The sequence below is a fragment of the Ranitomeya variabilis genome, chromosome 3 (genome assembly GCF_051348905.1).
Source record: "Ranitomeya variabilis isolate aRanVar5 chromosome 3, aRanVar5.hap1, whole genome shotgun sequence".
In the NCBI taxonomy this organism is placed as follows: Eukaryota; Metazoa; Chordata; class Amphibia; order Anura; family Dendrobatidae; genus Ranitomeya; species Ranitomeya variabilis.
The window spans coordinates 625,261,916-625,280,786 of NC_135234.1; the positions used below are offsets into that span (position 1 = coordinate 625,261,916).

Sequence of the window (18,871 nt, forward strand, 5' to 3'; positions counted from 1 at the left end):
CTTTGCCAACCGCCGCCGCGGTGTGGGTCCCCGACTACGCGTTGGGGATTTGGTATGGCTTTCTTCCCGCTTTGTTCCTATGAAGGTCTCCTCTCCCAAATTTAAACCTCGTTTTATTGGGCCTTACAAGATATTGGAAATCCTTAATCCTGTATCTTTTCGTCTGGATCTTCCTGTGTCGTTTGCTATTCACAATGTATTTCATAGGTCCTTGTTGCGGCGGTACATTGTGCCTGTAGTTCCTTCTGCTGAGCCTCCTGCTCCGGTGTTGGTTGAGGGCGAGTTGGAGTACGTGGTGGAGAAGATCTTGGATTCTCGCCTCTCCAGGCGGAGGCTTCAGTACCTGGTCAAGTGGAAGGGCTATGGTCAGGAGGATAATTCCTGGGTGGTCGCCTCTGATGTTCATGCGGCCGATTTAGTTCGTGCCTTTCATGCCGCTCATCCTGATCGCCCTGGTGGTCGTGGTGAGGGTTCGGTGACCCCTCACTAAGGGGGGGGGTACTGTTGTGAATTTGCTTTTTGCTCCCTCTAGTGGTTACTAGTTTTTTGACTCTGGTTTTTCTGTCATTCCTTTTATCCGCACCTGGGTCGTTAGTTAGGGGTGTTGCTATATAAGCTCCCTGGACCTTCAGTTCAATGCCTGGCAACGTAGTTATCAGAGCTAGTCTGCTGTGCTCTTGTCTACTGATCCTGGTTCCAGTTATATCAGCTAAGTCTGCCTTTTGCTTTTTGCTATTTGTTTTGGTTTTGTATTTTTGTCCAGCTTGTTCCAAATCTATATCCTGACCTTTGCTGGAAGCTCTAGGGGGGCTGGTGTTCTCCCCCCGGACCGTTAGACGGTTCGGGGGTTCTTGAATTTCCAGTGTGGATTTTGATAGGGTTTTTGTTGACCATATAAGTTACCTTTCTTTATTCTGCTATCAGTAAGCGGGCCTCTCTGTGCTAAACCTGGTTCATTTCTGTGTTTGTCATTTCCTCTTACCTCACCGTCATTATTTGTGGGGGGCTTCTATCCAGCTTTGGGGTCCCCTTCTCTGGAGGCAAGAAAGGTCTTTGTTTTCCTCTACTAGGGGTAGCTAGATTCTCCGGCTGGCGCGTGTCATCTAGAATCAACGTAGGAATGATCCCCGGCTACTTCTAGTGTTGGCGTTAGGAGTAGATATATGGTCAACCCAGTTACCACTGCCCTATGAGCTGGATTTTTGTATTCTGCAGACTTCCACGTTCCTCTGAGACCCTCGCCATTTGGGTCATAACAGGAGTCTACACACTAAAGGGAAACAGAGTCTAGATAGGAACAGGGGAAAACAGAGGCACAGGTTCAGACAGCAAACGCAGCAGGACAAATAGGAGCAATCAGAGTCAGCTACAGCAGCACTAGGCAGAAACTATAACTGACATGATCTGCAGGACAAGGGGGGCTTAATAGCAAACCTGAGACCAGACTGAGGCTGAGAAAAGTTAGCCCCTGACATAATCAGACCAGGAAAAGGGAAGACAGGACTCAAAACCCAGTCTGGATCATGACATTTTGCATATTTATCACCTTTCTACTCTTCTTTACACCATTTACAGTTGTGGACAAAAGTATTGACACCCCTGCAATTCTGTCAGATAATACTCAGTTTCTTCCTGAAAATGATTGCAATCACAAATTCTTTGGTATTATTATCTTCATTTAATTTGTCTTAAATGAAAAAACACAAAAGAGAATGAAGCAAAAAGCAAAACATTGATCATTTCACACAAAACTCAAAAAATGGGCCAGACAAAAGTATTGGCACCCTCAGCCTAATACTTGGTTGCGCAACCTTTAGCCAAAATAACTGCGACCAACCGCTTCCGGTAACCATCAATGAGTTTCTTACAATGATTTGCTGGAATTTTAGACCATTCTTCTTTGGCAAACTGCTCCAGGTCCCTGATATTTGAAGGGTGCCTTCTCCAAACTGCCATTTTTAGATCTCTCCACAGGTGTTATATGGGATTAAGGTCTGGACTCATTGCTGGCCACCTTAGAAGTCTCCAGTGCTTTCTCTCAAACCATTTTCTAGTGCTTTTTGAAGTGTGTTTTGGGTCATTGTCCTTCTGGAAGACCCATGACCTCTGAGGGAGACCCAGCTTTCTCACACTGGGCCCTACATTATGCTGCAAAATTTGTTGGTAGTCTTCAGACTTCATAATGCCATGCACACGGTCAAGCAGTCCAGAGCCTGAGGCAGCAAAGCAACCCCAAAACATCAGGGAACCTCCGCCATGTTTGACTGTAGGGACCGTGTTCTTTTCTTTGAATGCCTTTTTTTTCTCCTGTAAACTCTATGTTGATGCCTTTGCCCAAAAAGCTCTACTTTTGTCTCATCTGACCAGAGAACATTCTTCCAAAATGTTTTAGGCTTTTTCAGGTAAGTTTTGGCAAACTCCAGCCTGGCTTTTTTATGTCTCGGGGTAAGAAGTGGGGTCTTCCTGGGTCTCCTACCATACAGTCCCTTTTCATTCAGATGCCGACGGATAGTACGGGTTGACACTGTTGTACCCTCGGACTGCAGGGCAGCTTGAACTTGTTTGGATGTTAGTCGCGGTTCTTTATCCAACATCCGCACAATCTTGCGTTGAAATCTCTTGTCAATTTTTCTTTTTTGTCCACATCTAGTGAGGTTAGCCACAGTGCCATGGGCTTTAAACTTCTTGATGGCACTGCGCACGGTAGACACAGGAACATTCAGGTCTTTGGAGATGGACTTGTAGCCTTGAGATTGCTCATGCTTCCTCACAATTTGGTTTCTCAAGTCCTCAAGTTCTTTGGTCTTCTTTCTTTTCTCCATGCTCAGTGTGGTACACACAAGGACACAGGACAGGGTTGAGTCAACTTTAATCCATGTCAACTGGCTGCAAGTGTGATTTAGTTATTGCCAACACCTGTTAGGTGCCACAGGTAAGTTACAGGTGCTGTTAATTACACAAATTAGAGAAGCATCACATGATTTTTCGAACAGTGCTAATACTTTTTTATGTTTGGTGTGGAATTATATCCAATTTGGCTTTAGGACAATTCTTTTTGTGTTTTTTCATTTAAGACAAATTAAATGAAGATAATAATACCAAAGAATCTGTGTTTGCAATCGTTTTCAGGAAGAAACTGAGTATTATCTGACAGAATTGCAGGGGTGTCAATACTTTTGGCCACAACTGTATTAGTTGGTTAACTTAACTCCACTACATTTCTCCAAATTGTGGCTCAATGAAACACAATAAGTCCATAGATGCGCACATCCAATAGAGAACGGTCCTTTCATTATAAGGCTTATGGGTGTATTCTTTCAATTACTACATATGATTTAGTAAATTGCCCTGTAGGAAGAAGTATTAATTATTGATAAAGTTTTGTCAGTATTGTATACCTGGCAATAGACCAATTGAAAATAAAGATCAGCCATATTAAATGCACAAAGGGACAGCTAACACTCCTCTTAGAATAGTGTCCTATTTGCGAGAAAAAACACAGCAATACAAACGCTGAATATCCATGATCTATTGGCATCTGATAAGCCTTCAGAATAATATTTCATCTTCCTATTGATTGTCAATTGTCATCATTTTAGAATGAAATTTAATAATGATTCCTAATGATTACACGTAATTCAAGTTGACTGTATCCAATCACGTTTTCTGCGATACACACTTATTGTGATGGATCATTATTGCTTGTGGAATATGAACTTTGCTTATCTTGCACATTTGTGAATTGTTCATCTTGGTTATGTAAAGATAAAAATACAATTTTTAAGAGTCACATCTATTTTTAAAGATGCAGAAATTTGCAGAGTACCAGAAAAAAGGACTATCATTTATTCTACAGCAGAGCTTAAGGAACTTTTGTTTATGATGGGAACAGGTCCAACCAAGAATCTGTGCTTGTTAAAACATTGTCCTAGGAGATGGTTGTGTGTGGAAGCTGTTACATTGGGATTTGTAGCATATGATGAAGGATCAGTCTTAAAGTGATTGTGTTGTAAAATAATAACATTAAATATAAGTTTTTTTCATTTTTTTCAATATGATTTATACTGTATATATGTATATTTAAAATGCATGAAAAGAATACTTTAATATTTATATATTTTACTAATAGTACTGTGCAAAAGTTTTAGGCAGGAATGGAAAAAAAGCTGCAAAGTAAAACCACTTTCAAAAATAGAAGTGTTAATGGTTTATTTTTTTTATCAATAAACAAAATCCAAATGGTCACATCCAATATTGATTTGATTTAGATTTCTTTTTTGTTTATTAACCTTGTACTTTAATTTAAAGCATTCTTACTTTGTAGCATTTTTTACCAAGATTTTTTGCACAGTTCTATATTATATAGAGGAAGAGAGAGAGAAATATAAAGAAAAGGAGAGGACGCCATTTATGATCACAGTTTATTCTAGACAGTCTGAAATTCTCCAGATTTATCAGTAGTTCACGAGGTTTGGAAATGTAGCCCATTTTTAGACTATTGGTGATGGCCCTGTGATATACAGAGCATGTAGCTAAGTAAGGTTACCTCCCTTGTGTTGGTGGATGCTAGTGTTAAGGTACCTTCACACTAAATGACGCTGCAGCGATATCGACAACGATGCCGATCGCTGCAGCGTGGAGTAAGAGTTTAGGAATGACACCTCTTCAATATGTAGCTGCCTCTTTTTAAAGGGACCAAAAGTAATTTGACAATTATCTCAAGCTGTATCTGCTTTGTGGAATAGTTATGCACTTGCACATTACACAGAAGTAAATTCATATTGCAGCCCGTAGTTGTATTAAAATACATAAAGTAGAAGAAAAAACACTAGATCAGCATTTTTGTTTTTTAAGTAAAGTACTTTTTTTTCATATACACATCATTTAAAAAATTCACTTCCTTTAAACACTGGGACAAATTTCATGGAAACACTCCTTTTCTGTAGCTATGCGTGAAAGAAGAACGTTCATTCTGGGTGTTATTACTTGGGAGGATGGATATCTTTGGCAGTTCTACCTTTTTTGGCTGCTTTTGGGTGGCTCTTGTTACTGACACAGGGTCAGGAGAGGCTTCATGCACATGGAGCCTCTACAGAAGTACAAAGTCCTAGCATGCCACGGTGTGATATAGTGACCATACAACTCCGCACTATAGAGGCAGTGCCTTTTAGTAGGAAATATTTCTAAAATATGGCATCTGATGGAGCATTTTGTATTCTGTATAGATACCCCTGAAAGGGGTAGGCAGCTGTGGACCTTGGTCCTTGTTACAGCAGTGCACACCTTGGAGCTGTAATGTGGTAGTGTGCACAAGTCTGTAGGAAGAGATCACGGTGTACTTACTCAAGATCAGTCTTGTCTTGACATGTCATTATATGAGAGCCGAGAACAGATTGATGGTATCACACAGGCCACAACCATTTACCAGAGGTTTCACATTTGTGCCCATGAGCGTCACTGCTGGTTTTAAATACATTTGAAGGCAAATTGTTTTAGTGGCAAGTTTCCTGTGCCTAACAAATCTGACAAACCTAGCTAAGGTTTTTAAGCATTGTGCACTTCTCTAACTTGGGCCTTGGTATTGTTCATCTGTCTTGTTCCCATGTTGCCGCATAGTTTTGCTGTTTAGGGTCTTGCTTTTGGTTTTGACTGACAATGCATTTCATGTGTATTTTGTAAAGTATTCTGCATTGAATGCTTTATCTCAGAATATCCAAATGTAAAATTAATTTATGGCAACCCAAGGAATAATTCCTTTCAAAAAATGTTTTCTTTGCAGGGTTCAGCTGATTCCTACACAAGTCGTCCATCGTTAGACTCCGACGTGTCACTGGAGGAGGATCGGGAGGCTGCCCGCCGCGAGGTGGAGAGGCAGGCTCAGCAACAGCTCGACAGAGCCAGGGTATGTACCCAGCTACATTTTTGTCATAAAGCGTTTGCTGTACATTTTGTAATGAATCTCCATAATGTGTTTGAAACATGTTATTATTTGTTTTCTCTTACAATTATATGGTAATTTAAGGCTTTTATCTTCTAAGAGCTCTGCAGACAGTTTTACAGAATCTTTATGTATTGTAAATCTCTAAATCACACCATCCCTCAGGCTTCCATTTTTAAAAGTGTTATCCCTCAACCATTGAAATGTAACTGTTGGTAGTCCTATTGATCATAAATGGACCAGAGGCCAAGCAAGCACACCTCTGCTCCATTCAAGATGGGGCTGCAGAGCCCTGTACGCAGGACTCCACAGCCTGAACCTTTGGATCATTGAGGATTCCAGTAGTCCTAACCCCAGCGATCAGCAAATTAGCTTGTTTTTTAATGTTTGTGTTGAACTGATCCTGAAGAACTTTGTTGGATATTGGTATAACGTGGCACGGGTTCCCCAGCACATTACATGAAAGTGGAGGTCTTTGCTGGGTGTTGTGAGGGCAGTGCAGGCCACATATAATTGATGTTTCTGGTTTGCAGGACCAAATGTTTTACAGTTCAGTGATGGAGACCACCTTTCAGAAATGAACTCTTTACTAAACAGAAACTTGATAAGGGTTATATACAGGAGATAGATGGTACAAAGTCTTATGAACGTTTTCTTTGCAGCATGAAGCATTTTATACACAGTATCCTTCCCTAGTAGTATACTCCAGGGACCTCTGTGTCCCATGTTTCTCATACTTCACCACAACCCCGCTTTAGCACTACTGTCCTGATCAACAAGTCTCCTTTACTTCAGCGGTTCTGTGTCCTATTTCTTCCACTACTGGCGTCCTGGATCATCCACTCAGGACCCTTCACTAATCCCAGTCTCTCAGTCCTGCTCTAAGCCCATTACCTTTCTGCATTATAAGCTTGAGGTCTCGTGGCTAGGCGTCCTTTCCTAGGACCTGTCTCCGGAAAGCCAATCTGTCTCTCAAAGTGAACCTGTCAGCAGGATTGTGCACAGTAACCTACAGACAGTGTCAGGTCGGCACTGTTATACTGATTAAAATGATACCTGGTTGATAAAATCCATCTTGTGGTTGTTGTTTGATCTTTATTTTCAGATTTGAATTAATGTTATGCTCATGCTCCGGGGTGTCCTGTGAGGGGTCTTCATGCTCTGATCAGCTATTCATAATGCAGGCGTCGGTGTCGCCATCTTGCACTCGTAAAGCAGTCAGTATGTTACCTTACACTCACACTTACTTTTTAAACCCTATTGCCTGCACTCATTGGTGGTATGACGGAGTAGCTCCTCCCACTTGAATTGGATTGGCCGCTTGAGGGCATGAGTCATATGATGCCTGCTTATAGACACACCCGCCTACCCTCATTGGTTTCATGATGGTGTAGCTCCTCCCATTCTATTTTGATTGGCCGCGTGACGGTATAAGTCATATGACACCTGTAAATGGACACACCCCCAGGAAGAAGCAACTGCGAATCGCACGTCGGGGTGCGGAGGCTCAGCCTGCCACTTGGCAGTGAAATTTTGGTGGACACGCATCTAGGTAATATGTGGAGGAATGGGTACTGTGCTGTTTTTGTGTGCATGGGTATATGAAGGGACTATGCATTTGTAGTGGCTATGTGTTTTTCTATTGATGGCTGAACCGTGCCCTTAGTAATAGTTTTTGGAGTGGTGGATATGCTCCCATATCTCTCACATCTGTCATACCAGCAACACAGACAGATTTAGTTGCTAATATAGGATTATTATTTCCTAATTGAGAATATACAACATTTCTGTTGATTGTATATGTACTCCAACATTACCAATAGATATCAATTGTTATAGTGGATAGCTTTCTTCATCCTATAATTGTGCGTTGTCCTACTTCTTGCTGGCCTCTGTTTGTTTGGTTTGAGGCACCAATCTGTTTTACTTGTCTTGCAATATATATTGATTTTTGAATAAATAAACTTATTGTTTTAAACATTCTGGTTTAGAAACACTTCTGGATCCTAATATGGCTAATTACAATAGGATCTATATGTTTTATACTCACACTTATGTCTACTCATATTCCCTAGTTTGTCTGAAAACAGGGCATGGCATCTGGTAAGGTAAGAGTGTCCTGAAGCAAGCACTATAGGATTAAGGAGAAATAAAAACACAAAAAACGCTGTATACCTGCAGAATTTAGTAATGATTGGCAGGTAAATGGCATTTAAACCATGTCTAACAGGCAACTGGTGTGACAGCTGCAGGGAGAAAATGATGTTATATTCTCCCTGAAGCCATTTGCTTCCAGTCATCGGGGCGGTGTGAGGAGCAGTTACACTCATCACTCACTATACAGTGAGAGCACTGTAATCACTCCCCTGCACTCTGATTGACAGACTGCCCTGCAGCGTGTGTGTGCAGAGCAGACTGTCGGGGTATGTGCACACGTCAGGATTTCTTGCAGAAATTTCCTGAAGAAAACCGGAAATTTTCTGCAAGAAATCCGCATGTCTCTTTTTGCATTTTTTTTCCTGTTTTTTTCGCGTTTTTTTTAGCATTTTGCAAGCGTAATTAGCTTGCAGAATGCTAAAGTTTTCCAAGCGATCTATAGCATCGCTTGGAAAACTGATTGACAGGTTGGTCACACTTGTCAAACATAGTGTTTGACAAGTGTGACCAACTTTTTACTATAGATGCTGCCTATGCAGCATCAATAGTAAAAGATAGAATGTTAAAAATAATTAAAAAAATGGTTATACTCACCTTCTGCAGACAGCCAATCTCCTCAGCGGCTTCCGTTCCTATAGATGGTGTGTGCAGGACCTTCGATGACGTCGCGGTCACGTGACCGCGACGTCATCGCGGTCATGTGACCACGACATCTTCGCAGGTCCTTCACACACACCAGCTATAGGAACCGAAGCGGCAGCGTGCACCTGAGAGGCGGGAAGACTGCGGGGGCCATCAAAGGTGAGCATATGACTATTTTTTATTTTAATTCTTTTTTTTTTTTACCAATTATACGGTGCCCAGTTCGTAGAGGAGAGTCTCCTCTCCTCCACCCTGGGTACCAACCGCACATGAATGATCTGCTTACTTCCCGCATGGTGGGCATAGCCACATGTGGAAAGTAAGCAAATCAATGCATTCCTAGTTGTGCGGAATCCCCGCAATTCCGCAAATTTAATGAACATGTTGCTTTTTTTTCCGCGATGCGATTTTTTTCGCGGAAAAAAATGCAACATTTGCACAAGATATGCGGAATACACTGAAAATAATGGGAGGCATATGTAAGCGTTTTTTTCACGTTTTTATCACGTTTTTATAGCGAAAAATACTGAACGTGTGCACATGGCCTCAAAGTGCCGGCAAGTGATTACAGCGGTGATTGTAACCTCTCTCTGTACCGCCCCGATGACTGGCTTCAGGGAGCATACAACTTCATTTTCTCCCTGTAGCTGCTGCTCCAGTTGCCTGCCAGACATGATTTAAATGCTATTTACTTGAGGATTAATCTTATACCTGCAGGTAAATAATGTTTTTGGACATGACAGGTTCTTTTAGAATTATTTTAGTGAATGAACCAATTACATTGCAGTGTATTTCCGGTTTCTGCAATTAGATATTGATTGTAATTTATCTATGTATAACTATATAAATGTATTGTCCAAGTGAATAAGAAAATGGCATTAAATGGTAAAATTCAGTATTCACATCATACAGACATTTGAAAAAATTAATGCATTACTTTCATTGCCTATGTGCTGCCTGTCCATGTTTTCCCTTATGTACGTCTTGAATCTGGTGGCGAAAAATAGATTTGCTCCTGAGTTGAACAATAGTTACAAAAGAGCTTTGTATTCTGATCAGGTGATTGAAGGGGCTAGTGAACACCGAATCCTTTTATCAGGCAAAGCTCCGTAGATTTTGTAGTGGTTGTGTCCAGTATTGCAGCTCATGAGTCCTTTAGTCTCAAGGGGTAGGTGAAGCTGTCCCCACCAGTCTGATGTTGATGACATATCCTAAGCATGATACATCAAGATTAAAGTTCCTGAAATAAACCCTCTAACACAAAATATAACTTTTTGAATTACAATAAATAATTCATATTGTTTTCATTCTTGAATTATTGCAAAAATTGTATTTCTGTATATGTATTGAGATGAGGACACATGGCATGAGGGGTCATGCATGCCTTCAAGGTGGACAACACCAATAAGTTAACTGACTTCTTTTCAACATTGTTCTATTTCCCTCCACAGTGCCACATCAAAGGCAGATCTAATGCATCAGCCGAAGTACTACCATCTGTAGAGTGGCTTGAGAATGTATTCACCCCCCTTGACATTTTTTGTGTTTTGCTACCTGCCAACCAGGAATTTCACTTGTTTGTTTGAGGGTTTGCATCAATTTATGTAAACGACATGCCTACAACTGTAAGCATTTGGTTTTCTTTTTTGTGTATGTGAAGCAAACAACAAATAGGACAAAATAACTGAAAACTTCAGTGAGTATAATTATTCACCTCCCTAAAGTCAGTACTTTGCAGAGTCTCCTTTTTGCAACAATTACTAGTCGCTTTGGATAAGATTCTCAATTGTATTAAGGTCTGGGCTATGAATGAGCCACTCCAAAACATTTACACGTTTCCCCTTAAACCATTCGAGCTTTGCTTTAGCAGTATGCTTTGGGTCATTGTCTTGTTGGAATGTAAACCACGTCCCAGTCTCAAGTCACTTACAGACTGAAACAGGTTTTGCTCAAGAATATTCCTGTATTTTGCACCATCCATCTTCTCATTGACCATTTTCCCCGTCCCTGCTGCTGAAAAACATCCCATAGCATAATGCTGCCACCACCATGTTTCACTGTGGGGATGGTGATGAGCTGTATTGGTTTGGCACCAGACATAGTGTTTACCTTGGTGGGCAAAAAGCTCAATTTTGGTCTAATCTGGCCACAGCACTTTCCTCAGAACATTTGGGAAGTTTCCCACATGTCTTCTGACAATTTCAAAAGGAACCTTACAATTGTTGTGTGCAAGTAAAGGGTTTTTTCTGCACAATCTTCCATAAAGGCAACATCTATGAAGTGTACAGCTTATTGTGGTCATATGGACAAATACTCCAATCTCTGCTTCAGAACTCTGCAGCTCCATCAGGGTTACCTTTGGTCTCTGTGCTGCCTCTTGGATTAATGTCCTCCTTGCGCGGGCTGAGAGCATTGGTTGGTGGCCCTCTCTTGGCAGCTTTGTTATAGTACCATGTTCTTTATAATTGATGATAATGGATTTGATGGTGTTCCGGGGAACATCAGAGATTGGGATATTTTTTTATAACCCAACTCTGACTTGTACATCTCAACAACTTTGTCCCTGACTTGTTTGGAGATCTCTTTGTTCTTCATGGTGTTGTTTGGTTAGTGGTGCCTCTTGCATAATGGTGTTGCAGCCTCTGTGGCTTTTCAGAAAAGGTAGTTATATACTGACAGACATGTGACACTCTTGTTTGCACCAGAAATTTGTATGTGCTTCATCGCAAAAAGGGTAAATACATATGCACATGCCAATTTTTAGTTATTTGATCCCATAAATTTAATTAATGCATATATTTTTCTCACTTCACCAACTTAGACTATTTTTTTAAATCAGGTCTTTTTATTTTTTATTGATAAGAAAGACAACAATATTAGTCAACAGTTTAAGGTTACATCATAGTCATCACAATATTTTTAGCCATTAAACATAAACACTGTTCAGTTATATAAACATCTCTATCTCTTTTTTTTATTGTTCATTATAAAAAAATAAGAACCAATAACTCTCCCCAACCCCTCTTCCACCAAATAGCAAACCAGAATAAACCACATATATATTTCAATATACCACATATATCCTGAATTTACTGACATTCAAGAGTCGGCCCTGAACTTTATGACTGTAAGCAACCCTGTTGATTGTCACTCGGAAATACTGTAACCTCCTCCCGTAGAACCCTTAACTGCCATAACCTCTCAATTATGCAACAGATGGTAGACCTGGAGCATTCGGCAAGGTTCCCCATATATTTTCAAATTTCTTTATTGATTTTCTTTTTATATATACCCCCATTTCAACCAAATGTTATCATTAATTCCATTTATTAATTAGTTGATTGACGGAGGCTGCGCATCCAACAAATGCAATGAAACGAGTTTTCGAGTGAAATATAGTATTCGTAATAATCCAATAGTTTATGAGGGTTCGAAATCTGTCGACTCTCTGATACCCCAACCCACATATCTTATGGGCCACCTGAAGTTGTACCCTAAAAACCCTTTGTTTTAGGGCCAAGGTATTTGTCCAATATGAGCCCAAACTAATACATTCCCAAAACATGTGCATTAAATGTGCGTCCTACACCCCACATCTAGGGCATTCTGCATTCGGGCGAAGACCAATCTTAAAAAGGAAGCTTGACGTTCTATATACCCTATGTATGAGGTATATCTGCAAGAGTCTCTGAGATTCACATTGGGATAGTCAAGGAATATGCTGCAACAATTCCTTCCATTGCTCTTACGTGATCTGCCCCACATCCTCCTCCCATTTTAATTTTACTGTCCAATTATGGCCACTAAAACGGGTCTTCAGTAGTTGCTGATATATTCTAGAGATTAAACCAGTTGTATACTTTGCTGATGCTAATGATTCCAGGGCATAGCATTTTTGAATTACAGGTGCTGCATCACAAAACTGAATTTGGAACGCATGTCTCAATTGTATGTATTGGAAAAAAGAAGCTCGGGAAAGCTCATACTCTTGTTGAAGTTTAGTGAAGCTCTTCAGTGTACCATTTTGTATTCCCCTCAGCTCCCAACCCCCAAACCACTTTAATTTGCCAAACTCAGCCAACTTATGGTTATTCCATATTGGAGTGAATTTGGAACAACCGGTAATTTCCAATAATTTCTTTCCCCTATCCCACACCTTGTACATTAGTGCCAAAGTTGGTGTATCTCCATCTAATCAACCCGCACCCCCCCCTCTGAAATGTGAATAGGTGAAAAGCATTTTTTGTCTTGAAAAACTAAGACTATTTAGTGCTGATGCATCACACACAATTCGGATTACAAAAGTATTTAAACAAAGGTTGTAATGTAACAAAATAGGTAAAAAGCCAATGGGGTGAATACTTTTGCAAGACACTGTATATGTACTCCCATTAGTGCCTGCCACCTGGGCCAGCATTAGGGGCAGGCAAACTAGGCATTTTCCTAGGGCCCCCACCCCTCCGGGGGTCCTCAGCCAGTGGCGTCCCACTTTTGGGTGAGTTAGGGGGTCCGGTACTAGCGCCGGCTTCGCCAACCCGTATTTGGCATTCCACTGTATCATGCCGATACAGTTGAAAGCAATGATGGAAGATAACACTCCCTCTGCCATAATTTCCCCTCTGCGTCTGACACAACAGGCGCAATGACTGATGACGTCACTTCATCGTGCGCCACACTGCTGAGGAGACACGTTGCTGAGACTGGTGCAGTGGGGGAATGGGTAGAGAGGTGAGCATGTTTAAAAAAAAAAAAATCAGTGGGTAAATTGTGGTGGCCATAATACTGAAGTAATATGGGATGTGCATTACTATATGTACCGTACTCTATGGGACTGCATTATACTCTATGGGGGCTGTATTATACTCTGTGGGGCTGCATTATATTCTATGGGGGCTGCATTGTACTCAATGAGGCTGCATTGTACTCTATGGAGCGGCATTTTACCCTGGGGCAGATTAGTGGGGGTACAACACCCTGCTCCCCTCAATCTCACATTGGTGACCTATTCTATCAGTGAAACAACTCCTTTAACCTGTCAAATGGGATCTTGAGTTTGTTGTAGTGTCTCTCAGATTATGTCTGTAGAACACAGTAGTTGCTTACTGGTGAAGAAAACTAAGTAAAAAACATATCAAACCAGCGTAAGGACAGGATTGGAACCAAAAAACAGAGTCATAGGTAGCAGGAGCCAAAAAAGAAGACAAAGTGTACACAGTCTGACATCAAACCAGAATGTGCATCCAGGGGTTAATGCAGAAGAGTAGTTGTGAAGAAATCAGTCCTGAGTATTCTAACTAGGGAGTTAAGTATTGCACTGATGAGCCGCCAAATCGGTCCTGGTCCACTGACTGCCGCTGATTGGACATATTCCTTATTGTAGTGAGGCAGTAAAGGGTACTGGAGGTTTGCTGTACGCTTTTATCCCCACATATATCACTGTTTTCTTAACAATGACCAGTTGATTTAGAGATTAGTTTTCATTAGCATGATCAATTCAGTGCAAAACAAATATTAATTGAGTTGTATTTGCAGTTTTCTGGTGAGCAATGTAGTGATCCATCAGCCTTAAATGTGTTGTTCTCCACATTCCTGCTTTAACGAAGTCAGATAGTACAACAGGATGCTTCTTTACATTGAATGATGTGAACTATAGTTAACTGCACGTTTGCTGCACAATCTGTAATTACCTCCCTGCTGGATGCCTGTATTAACCTGCTATTGGAAAAATACACTTTGCCTGAAAATTGCTACTGTGCTTCAACATTCTAGAAAAGTGTATATCCGGTGTCACAATAAATGATGAAGACCATATGAAAACCCTTGATTCATATTAGCCTGTTTTGCTGCACCTGGTTCTCCATCTTTGCCCTATCCAGCCATTCTGTTATCTGATGGTGTACAGGGGGTTAGACCTCCCACAATCACATGCACATGTTTTTATGGGGGGACTTTCACTGTGTACAAAATCTAAACCTACCCATAGAGTCCAGATATAATGTGATAACTGATCATATGATAAGATAATATAATCATTACCAATCATTTATGAGAAACTTACTAAACGCCATTTCCTTCTGCAGCTCAAGCCCGTTGCATTTGCCGTTAGGACCAATGTCAGTTACTGTGGAGCTTTGGATGAAGAATGCCCAGTTCAGGGAACTGCTATCAACTTTGAAGCCAAAGATTTTCTACATATCAAAGAGGTGAACATGAAAATAAGTGAAGTTGAAATGCAGAAAGGATATTGTATTCTAATCATATGTATTATTTCACTTAACACCTATGTATAAACAATTGGAAGCAAAAGATGCAAATGTTGTATTTGGTGGCCATTTCAGTAAGATCTGATATTGATATGATCGATTTACCTGGGCACAGTTCTCCACATTCCCTTATGAGCAGCTGTGCCTGGTACTTCAGCTTTCCAGTTTACTCCCATTTAAGTGAGGAAGACAAGTTAAGGGGGTTTTCCACTACTCAGACAACCCCTTCTCAAGCCCTATGTTTCCCCCTTGTAAAACAGTAACACCTATACACTCCGCCGGTGCCGCTCTAGCGGTGTCAGCACTGCCTCTCCCATGGATTGCGTGACCTTGTTATCTCACGTGATCCCAATCAGCGCTGGCTTCACTCTCCTCTCCTCCAGATAAATCACATACATGCGATCCCCGGGAGAGACGATGCTTATAAATAAAAGGTTATTACCACATCTTTTAATCAAATGATCAAGCCCACCTCAATGACTGAAGGCTCTCGGGGAACCCTTGGCATGGCCCTACAGTTCACTGCACCTTTACCCTACCCTACGTGCTTTACAATTATCTTCACCTCCCTCCCCTACCTTGATTGACAGCTAGTTTTATAGTTGCAATAGGAGGGTAGAAATAGATAGGAAACAGTAGGTGGGAAGATGCGCTGAATGGCTCAGTTACACCAAGGGTGCACTGAGCACCTGTGCTTGGTTTGAACAGTCATTTAGTTCTGACGGATTCCCTTTAAGTGTAGAAAGCCATCTGAGTCAGGCCACCTTGTCGTGGCAGGTGGGCTTACCTTTGGTTATGTAGTGTACGTATACAGCAAGCATGTCACTAAAATAACCTATTTCCTAGTTTACCATTCCTTTTTTACTTATTTCCCAGAAATACAACAATGACTGGTGGATCGGGAGGCTAGTGAAAGAGGGGGGAGACATCGCCTTCATTCCAAGCCCTCAGAGGCTAGAGGCCATTCGACTGAAACAGGAGCAGAAAGCAAGGTAAATTCTACATTCCTTATTTATTTCAATAAGACACATGGTTAATTGCCAAAGTAATATTTTTTTCTTGTATTCAGGCGATCGGGTACCACTTCTGGTTTGGGAGACATGGTCTCAATCAATCGGCGTTCGCCTCCCCCATCAATGGGTAAGGATTGTTTTTTTTCCTAGAACGATAATTTTGGAGAGAATACTGTTTCATAATAACAATGCAGTGGCCATTTTTCATAAAAGCGGTTGTCCCACTAACAATGTACATTTTAAATAGTAGATAGGCTACAGTTTATTAGGCCATCCCTGCATGTGTTGTGGCTGTTCAACAGCCACGGGGTCACAAACATATTATTCGAGCACGCCAAAGACACTCGGTCACCAAACCAGGATAACACCTTATCCGAGCACTTATGCTCATCACTATTTATGATCTCTGACAATGTGCCTCACGATTTCTGCCTCTTATTCATTTTCTCCCTGCTGTACTGAGTTAGTCGGTACAATGCATTGTCAGGATGAGGCTCCATTCATGTCTGTCCGTTATTACCTGTGCACAAACCAGGAAATGTGTCCTTTATTAACTGTGATCGCTTCCAATGACTCTGTTACTTCATTCATTCTGCTGCTATTGCAACGACAAATACAGGACAAATCTCCCAAGAGGAAATTAATAAAACACAGCACTGGTCTTATGTCAGTGAAGCATTTATTTTTCCATCTTTTTTTTCTGGGTAACACAGTATATACTGTATTTCAGCCACAGTGATGCAACTACTCCTGCCTTTGGTTAAAGTATGCCATCAGTTTGTGATTGAGATCGGCTGCAACTGCCATCAATTATGAGAATATTGTTTGGAGCACCTCATCACCTTCTGCTTTACCAGGCACAGTGCCACCTTCATCCCAGCACTGTGTTTGGTATGGCATTACAGAAGCAGACCGGTCACATTCACATGTATAAAGCAGAAGGGATGGTGGCACCTTTACTGAGCACTCCAGTGCAGTGTCCATTGTCAGGATGTTCACCTATAGGACGTGGCTGCACACTATGTCCGAAGGCTGGTTGCCCTGAGGACCCTGCGCTTCATTGTTTCCCTAACTTGTTTGTACTTCTGCAAACCTAAACTGAGGTCTCATACACCTGTTCCTATCAGAGCTACAGTATATACCACCCAAAAGTATGCAGAGATGTAACGCAGCACCCACAGATGTATGTAAGCCGATACTATGGCTCCTTATGTCTTCATGTAAGCATGCATGGTTTTTTTCATTGTGACTAATATAAACATCATGGCACTTTGCAATTTTGGAGGCATTAAGGAGATGCTCTCCCCCAGGAACATTGCTTCTAGGCGAGAATATCTACATAACTTGGTGCTTTATAGACGCATATTGTGCCAGCACACATCTAATGCCAACTTCATGCACCACTGTACCTGCTGCTTGGCTTACCACACAGGTTAGTGCCAAGTCTGCCCAGAAGGGTGTTCTTAAGTCACATACAGCTTCCTAGATGAGGCGTACAGGAAAGATATATATCTTGGTACCGTGTTAGCCAGTAGATAGAAAAATGTTTAGAATTGAGAGTCCTCAGTGGTTGATACCTTTTAATAGCTAACTGAAAAGATGGTAACAAATTGCAAGCTTTCGAGACTACTCAGGTCTCTTCATCAGGCATAGACTAAAAGAAATTCTGAAGACTCACATATTTATGCACAACATAGCACAGGAAAAACAAACAAACATGGATAAGACAGGTGGCATGTGTAATGTATAAGAATTAGATCTGTCTCTTTAAGAAAGTGAGGGCGGGAGTTGAGTTTAGTTTCAGTTTCAGTTATAGCCTGAGGAGAAAATGTTATGCTGTGTGCTGGAGGAAAAGAGGAGAAGAATAAACTACAGTTAAAGCTTACTCTCTCTTAAATTCCTTACGCCGTGTGGATGCTACAACTGGCGACGAGGATGGGATACAATCACCTGCTGCTGTGAGTACTGACCCCTGCTTTACCACTTCACACGCCAGCGCCACTGAGAGACTCCTGTTGTGAATTTGGATTCTGGGCTCCCCCGGTGGCTACTGGTGGAATTGAACTGGTGTCTTCATCTTCTCTGTTCACCTGTTCCCATCAAGATGTGGGAGTCGCTATATAACCTTGCTGCTCTGTTAGTTGCTTGCCGGTCAACAATGTTATCAGAAGCCTCTCTGTGCTTGTTCCTGCTCCTAGACAACTACTAGATAAGTTGGACTCTTGTCCATGTTTGTTTTTGCATTTTGGTTCCAGTTCACAGCTGTAGTTTCGTTACTGTGTCTGGAAAGCTCTTGTGAACAGGAATTGCCACTCTGGTGTTATGAGTTAATGCCAGAGTTTTAAAGTAATTTCTGGATGGTGTTTTTGATTAGGGTTTTCAGCTGACCATGAAAGTGTCCTTTCTGTCTTCTGCTATGTAGTAAGTGGACCTCAAATTTGCTAAACCTATTTTCATACTACGTTTGTTATTTCATCTTAATTCACCGCCAATACATGTGGGGGGCCTCTGTCTCCTTTTGGGGTATTTCTCTAGAGGTGAGCTAGGACTAATATTTTCCTCTGCTAGCATTATTTAGTCCTCCGGCTGGTGCTGGGCATCTAGAATCAACGTAGGCATGCTACCCGGCCACTGCTAGTTGTGTGTTAGGTTTAGTTCATGGTCAGCTCAGTTCCCATCTTCCAAGAGCTAGTTCCTATATATGCTTATGCTATGATCTCTTGCCATTGAGATCATGACAGTTTGACCGGCCCACTAAAGGGTTAAAATCCTTGGCTGAGAAAGGAGAGAAATAAGTAGTCTGCTGAAAATTTTTTTTTTTTTTTCTCTCCTTTGAATGGCTCTGTGTCCACCTGTTT

The 18,871-nt window shown here is 41.3% G+C and overlaps 1 protein-coding gene across 4 annotated transcripts in view; it reads left to right on the top strand.

Annotated features, from left to right (window-relative positions):
* The window catches only part of CACNB3 (calcium voltage-gated channel auxiliary subunit beta 3), a 313,828-nt gene that overhangs the window by 250,042 nt on the left and 44,915 nt on the right, over positions 1-18,871 (top strand). For 3 of the 4 annotated variants that reach the window (XM_077297463.1, XM_077297462.1, XM_077297464.1), the window contains exons 2-5: positions 5,780-5,902; positions 14,818-14,940; positions 15,877-15,992; positions 16,070-16,140. In XM_077297463.1, the coding sequence (XP_077153578.1) occupies positions 5,780-5,902; positions 14,818-14,940; positions 15,877-15,992; positions 16,070-16,140 (433 nt within the window). Of the gene's footprint in view, positions 1-5,779; positions 5,903-14,817; positions 14,941-15,876; positions 15,993-16,069; positions 16,141-18,871 lie in introns of those variants that run through there. The other variant, XM_077297465.1, reaches the window with a different exon arrangement.